This window comes from Eptatretus burgeri, chromosome 2 (assembly GCF_056783735.1).
Source record: "Eptatretus burgeri isolate ZD-2024b chromosome 2, Ebu_testis_v1, whole genome shotgun sequence".
In the NCBI taxonomy this organism is placed as follows: domain Eukaryota; kingdom Metazoa; phylum Chordata; class Myxini; order Myxiniformes; family Myxinidae; genus Eptatretus; species Eptatretus burgeri.
Window position 1 is genome coordinate 31536445 of NC_140962.1, and position 6714 is coordinate 31543158.

Below are 6714 nucleotides of genomic sequence, written 5' to 3' on the forward strand. Positions count from 1 at the left end.
ATGAACACGCCAAGTTCCCCCGAACGCCAACGAGTCCAGGGATGTGTTCAGTAACCAAGTTTCTTGTGGAGTGCTCGCCAAGCGGCTTAAGCACTCAAGCAAGCATTCCATTCGAACCCGTTGATACGAAATGGTTGGCTTGCTAAATGGAACCCCCGCGTTCGCCGTTCGGTCGTGACGTCACTCCAAATTAATTAATGGAATCACTTTACCGTTCAAATAGCGATTAGATAAATGTAACCGGATAAATATGCACTTTGAAAGTCCGCGATCATGAAACAGCAATTTAAATTTCTTTAAAAAAAAAAAAAAAGTTGAACAGCGGAAGTGACGTGTTCATCAGCTGCATTTCACTTGAAAGCAGCGGAAGTGACGTGTGGTTTATCAGCTGACGCTCCAACGGAGAATGTTGCGTTCTCACTCGGGGGGTGAAAGGGAATGTCAAATTTGAACAAAGCCTTCAACAATGCCGACTCGTTGTTCTATTTTCTCCTTGTGCGACAACAAGGTTCTTTTTTACCCGAATTCTACCGCCGGAACACTGTCCGATATGGTTGTGATTAAGGCTGCTTACACAAATAGAGAACCAGAACGCACATCGCAAACCGGCCATTCAGGTTGTTAACGTGTTTGTGTGTGTTTTTGTTTGTGTGTGTTTTTGTTTGTGTGTTTTTGTTTGTGTGTCTTTTTGTTTGTGTGTCTTTTTGTTTGTGTGTCTTTTTGTTTGTGTGTCTTTTTGTTTGTGTGTGTGTGTCTTTTTGTTTGTGTGTGTGTGTTTTTGTTTTTGTTTGTGTGTGTTTTTGTTTGTGTGTGTGTGTTTTTGTTTGTGTGTGTGTGTTTTTGTTTGTGTTTGTGTGTTTTTGTTTGTGTGTGTGTGTCTTTTTGTTTGTGTGTGTGTGTTTTTGTTTTTGTTTGTGTGTTTTTGTTTGTGTGTGTTTTTGTTTGTGTGTTTCAATAACCTCCATTGAGACTTTTGAAGGAGTTGAATTATTTCCCTCTGAATCATTTGCACCGCTTTTCCTGGATTTGTAGAGCAACCAGAGAGCACGGAAAGGCAGGCATGTTCCACGTGTCTGTGCCAGCTGGACGGTCGACAAGAACAGGTGTGTACAAAGGTTTTGTAAATGTCAGGTAACGCGCTGTGTTCGCACGAGCACCTTCCTGATTATCCCCCGTGCCCTGAAAGATTGTTTTGTTTGTGAGGATTATACATTAAGTCGTGGAAGTGATGGTATACGGGGTCATTATTGGTGACACTTCTCCAACGAGACGTGTCATGATGCATGTTTACCTTTGTGTCTCCGCACAAGAACTCACAAACTCTTTACATCCCCAAAACGGTTAAAGACGATCAAGTTGAACTGTGCACCCCCTCCAGGTTGAGCCGCAGCACAGCCGAATACATTTGGGTGAAATAATGATATCATGAGTTGGTTAAGTGATGTATACCAGAATGGTGAATTGATGGTCCGAGGTTCGAGTAAATAGCTACTCTAACTGAAGAACACCAAGGAGGAGGAAGGTAAAAAATGTGCACTTTGCTTTTGTGTGAGCCCTTTGACACGTCTGATTATTAAGAAAAAAACAAACAGGACCACTGGGACCTGCAGCTTATCTGGGTCCTGTCCTAATGTTCCAACACAAATTTGGTAGCATTCTGATTGGTGGGTCTGGAGACGAATATTTTGGAAGGAATTTACTGAGATTGGCCATTTTGACATACTTAAAGTGACCTGACTGGAACGAGCTTTGCAGTCCCTGTTACTGGTCAGCAGCCGAACCTTGCTGCCAAATTTCAGCCGGATCGGCCCAGTGGTTTGGCTGGAGCAGTCAAAATAGGAGACGGATGGACAGACGGACGGATGCTGCGCGATGGCAATACCTTATCTGGAATTGCATTTCCAGATAAGCTCATAATAGTGCATCTCACAATGCTGCTCCCAAGCTCAAATGCACAGGATGATCAATTTCACGACCGTCACAGCCTAAGCTTTGTTTGAACGTTTTCCCGCCACAAAAGCCTTTTAACCTTTTATGATCGCGTGTCATGTTCATCGGTAACTGCAAATAGTGGTACCGATGCCTCTTGCCTTTCCATTATATCCTCCATTGCTATTAAAATTCAAGCTCTCCCATGAGCCGTGACCACATATCCAAAAAAATGCAACCCCCTTACTCGATTGATTTCCATTCACAATGATCACCCGCAATCATAGATGTTATAATCGTGCACACTCGAGTTGTTTCTACGAGTTCTGTTGCTCTGTGCTAGGTTGAATCTGTGAGCGTCATGTGTTCGTGCGAGACAGCAAAGATTTGATCCCTGTGGCCGTTTGTCCAGGTGGAGCACTACAAGACGGATTGGCATCGCTTCAACCTGAAGCAGCGTCTCGTGGGAGGTTCACCTGTGTCGGCAGAGCGTTTTGAAGCTATTACAGGTGAACGATGGATGATTGCCCATGGCCTAATGTATGGAATTCTTGAAGTGAGAACAACGTGAAAGTTTCGACTGATGTTCTGTTGTTCGGTTCAAGCTGCAGTGTCCTATTTTACAGGTGACATTTCTAGTATTTCTGGCTCTGGCTCAGAGTCGGGGGAATCGAGTGACGAGGGAAATGACCGTGCACACAACACAACTCCCACTGCCACAAGTCAGTGCCTTGATGGCAAACTGGGAGACGAAAAGGAAGACCGAGTCTGCAGAGAATGGCGAAACCCAAAAATAATTTTGCAGAATTCCGAGGGGAAGTTGTTATCTTTGTATCGCTGTGCACTGCATGGAAAGAAGGTGAGGTATTCATATTATGGAAAAAAAATCTTTTTCATAATATACATGTCTTTTTTTTTTTTACAATGATGAAAGGCTTATAGAGGAGCTTGTACCTAAATCGCATTCAGGGCAAAGACACAACTCGTCATCAATGTAGTTTTGCATCACTTACTGGACAATGGTTCATTGCGTATGGTGTACATCAGTGTTTCTCAACCTTTTTTTTGTCCCACGCCCCACTTTGATTTTCAAAAAAATCTTACGCTCCACCATGATTGGAGACACTACAGTATATACTACCTATGTATTCAAAAGGCTTTATTAAAACCTTATTGCAAATTTTATTCAATTGCTACTCACTTCAATGGGAGCCAGGCTGCCCTTGACGCTGGCTGCAGATTTGTTTGATTCGAGGAACCAATTTTGTCAGTTTCAGTTTTGGCAATTTTGTCAGTTGAAAATTTGAAAGCGCAAATCTATGAAAGCGATCATATATTGATTCATTAGTTCTGAATCCTCATGCCCCACCAAAATATTGCCACGCCCCACCTTGAGAAACACTGGTGTACAGGATTTGAACATGGCTTTCCAGCATCATGAGCCCTCTGTTCAGATGAGAATGTGAAACGGACCGATTACCAAAACTAACTTGAAATCTTCCCTCGTAATTACACCTCCACTTGTAGGATAGGAGGCGGTTTGTACCTGTTGTAGGGTTTGTTACACCGTGCACACAAAATGAAAAGTGAAGTTAACCAATAATTGGTTCACGTCCATCAGTCTTATCAGGTTATGATCGTCAGTTTATGACTGAGAAACAACTTATTTAAATTAATGTTATATTTTGAACACTTATCGGAACATGAATAGGAAGACAAGTTTGCCGTTTGGCCGTACTTTGGCTTTGATTTCCTCCTGATTTGAACACAATTCGGCTTCATAATACTTCCAAGAGCCTCCAGTTTTGCAGGACTTGGACGTGTTCTGTCAGGTGATGTATGTAATAGGAATTGGCAAGCACAGCCCCTTGGGAGTGGGTGTGGAATGTGAGGGGGTGAAGAAGAGGCCGCCATTATGGCTATGTATGATGTCAGTTGACGCTGCATTCTATGGTGATCAATAAAGCCTCCATCTCCTAAACTGCGACTCAACGTTGTCTTATTACAGTGTATAAGGGTGAGGTATATAAGACTGATTCATTAGCGCTAAACTTCAGGATTTAAGCAAAAAAACTATCTTTAAAACCATTATTTTATTAAAAGTGAAGTACTGTATATACGTGATCACTGCACGAGGTATCGTGTTCTATGAACTCTCCAGTTTCTACAATTGGTGCCCCAAATTTTTAATGGTACCTCAGAGTTTCTTGGACCCCTCGTAAGACTTAACCACCATTTAGGTTCTTTCTTGATTAATTTATATATTTCTTTGTTTCTTTCTTCCTTTCTTCCTTCCTTCCTTCCTTCCTTCCTTCCTTTTTTTTCTGCCAATGCCCGAGCTGCATCTCTGATCGAGTTGGGACTTTCAGAATTAAATTTTACATCAACAATAAGAATACAAAGTATGTGTGGTTGACACACTTTTTTGACCTTGACCTAATTTTTAAGGTCTTGACCTAATTATAAGCATTTTGACATTCTTCACCGTAGCTCGACTAAGATTTTTCCAATGCATTTATGCTTGATTTATATCACACCCCTCTGGGTTAAAGATCAAGGTCAAATGGTGTATCTGCACTAAAATTTTTGCACTTGATATTTGTTTGGTGTCCTTGACTTTTTTCGGAATCGATTTCAAACACCTTTTTGATCATAATTTGAATAATCAATCCATCCATTGGGACCATTCTCTGTGCAGAGCATTGGTGCTGCCTAAGCAGTCTCCTTGGCTATTGGGCACAATCATGGATGTGTCGCCACTCTGACACAGGATATTTGCAAGCTGGCACTCGTTTTGCCGACCTCGGAAGGATGACAGGCAGAGTCAACCCCACCTGGTATTAATTCAACAGCCGAGTGGGATTTGAACTCAGGATCCTCAGATCCCAAGCCCACCACCCTAACCATCAAGCCAACACCAGGCATATTTGAATAATGTTCCTCCGATTTTCATGATGTTGGGACTCATGGAGAGATTGTGGCTGTGAATTTTTTTTTTCTTAATTTACACTATCTCTAAATGTTGAAGGTCAAGGTCATATGATAGCCATATAATTTTCAGACCGTCATTGGATTGCGGGCACCGGCCGGGGGCAGGCTTACCCTCAGCAATTGCTTTGTAATCACAGATATATAGTTGACATGTGCAATCATATTCCTACTGAATAAAAACTATTTATCAATCTGCTTTGTGCTGTGAATCTTGCTCCGATTCACACATTTTCTCGCAGGAACACTACAGTGCTGAAGAGTTTGCAGAGAAGTTGAAAAGCCTTTGTGGTGATGTGATGTGGGTTGTGCTGATGGCAGGAGGAGGACATTTTGCCGGTGCTGTTTTTCGAGGGTATGCACCTTACTTAACCTGGAAGACGTTCAATCGTGGACAGCGAGCCTTTTTGATAAACAGCTGCACTGGACCTTTGGGTCAATTGCGATTGTAATTGAAATGCAGGCTACAATTATTATTGAGTGTAATTTATTATTCCGATTGATCTCGTTTCTGAGCCGTGCTTTGATTTCCCATTACCATGTTTGTGGACATTGCATCCAGGGATGAGGTCATCGTTCATAAGACATTCCATCGGTACACAGTGCGTGCCAAGAGGGGGACAACACAGGGTGTGCGTGACATGCAGTCACATGGGAATGTCCCAAAATCGGCAGGTGCATCATTGCGCCGATATAACGAGTCTGCCCTGGCGCGGGTGAGTTTGCTTTGTATGCAGTTATGGATTCTAAACTCACCGGTTTGAATCTTTCCAAAATTTTATATGGTGCTGTGTGTGCAATGTGGTAGTGCAGCTGTTTGGAGCATCGTATGGATTCCATGGAAGTTTTATCTTAACCAGTTTCCATTCGGGTTTGCACGAGTCATGGTTTTGAGCCATCATTAAAACAAGCTCAAATGAGCTAAGATCCTCGTCCTCTTAATGATGACGTCATAAAAACAAATATGACGTCATTGTGATGTATCAGGTTTGCGACAAATTATCTGTGCTAATGCCTGGCTTGATTCCCGCAAACAAAATTCAAACAGCTTGCCTAGTTTCGGAGATAATGGTATAGGCGATTTCCATTACCGGCGATATTATGACGTCAACTTTTTTTCTCGGAAGAATTTCCAAAATCGGAGGTGGTTACTGTCTGCGCGTGGGCTTTCTGCAGATACATGGCAAGTTTCACGAAGATCCGATGAAAACTCTGGGTTGTGAAACAAAAAATTTCAAAAAATAGGAATGACGTCATAGTGATGTATCATATGTGTAGTAATTCATCTGTGCTTATGCCCTGCTCGATGCCCGCAAACAGAAATCAAAAAGCTTGCCCAGTTTCGGAGATAATTTTTTAGGCGATTTCCATTAGCGGAGATATTTTGACGTCATAACTTTTTTCTAGGAGGAATTTTCAAAATTCGAAATTGTTACTCTCTGCGCAGGGTATTTTTACATATATATGCCAAGTTACAGGAAGTTTCGATGAAAACTGTGGGCTGTAAAACAAAAAAGTCCACAAGAACAACAACGTGAGTAAGACTTAGAGATCCTCCACGAGGATCTAAAAATTGATACGGTTCATCCGTGTGCCATTTGTGAAGTTAAAATGTTTTGAGTTTTCTTTCAGTGATTTGTAGCTCGTTTTGCATTCGACTGAATACCAACTCGGCTACCATGATATTTTGTATACCTGATTATTTAAAGGAAAAAAAAATGCCGTCCCTTGGCCAAACAGTCCATGCTATTTCCTCCTAAAGCTCAATGCGTTTTTCAGTTGTGCCACTATGCCCCA

General features: G+C 42.0%; 1 protein-coding gene across 3 annotated transcripts in view; it reads left to right on the top strand.

Moving 5' to 3' along the window:
* Window positions 1-362: 362 nt before the first annotated feature.
* The window catches only part of ANKZF1 (ankyrin repeat and zinc finger peptidyl tRNA hydrolase 1), a 107140-nt gene continuing 100788 nt past the window's right edge, over window positions 363-6714 (top strand). For 2 of the 3 annotated variants that reach the window (XM_085866723.1, XM_085866726.1), the window contains exons 1-6: window positions 364-617; window positions 1033-1103; window positions 2342-2438; window positions 2556-2788; window positions 5160-5272; window positions 5480-5633. In XM_085866723.1, coding sequence (XP_085722849.1) covers window positions 467-617; window positions 1033-1103; window positions 2342-2438; window positions 2556-2788; window positions 5160-5272; window positions 5480-5633 — 819 coding nt within the window. In that variant the 5' untranslated portion in view covers window positions 364-466. Of the gene's footprint in view, window positions 618-1032; window positions 1104-2341; window positions 2439-2555; window positions 2789-5159; window positions 5273-5479; window positions 5634-6714 lie in introns of all 3 variants that reach the window. The other variant, XM_085866737.1, reaches the window with a different exon arrangement.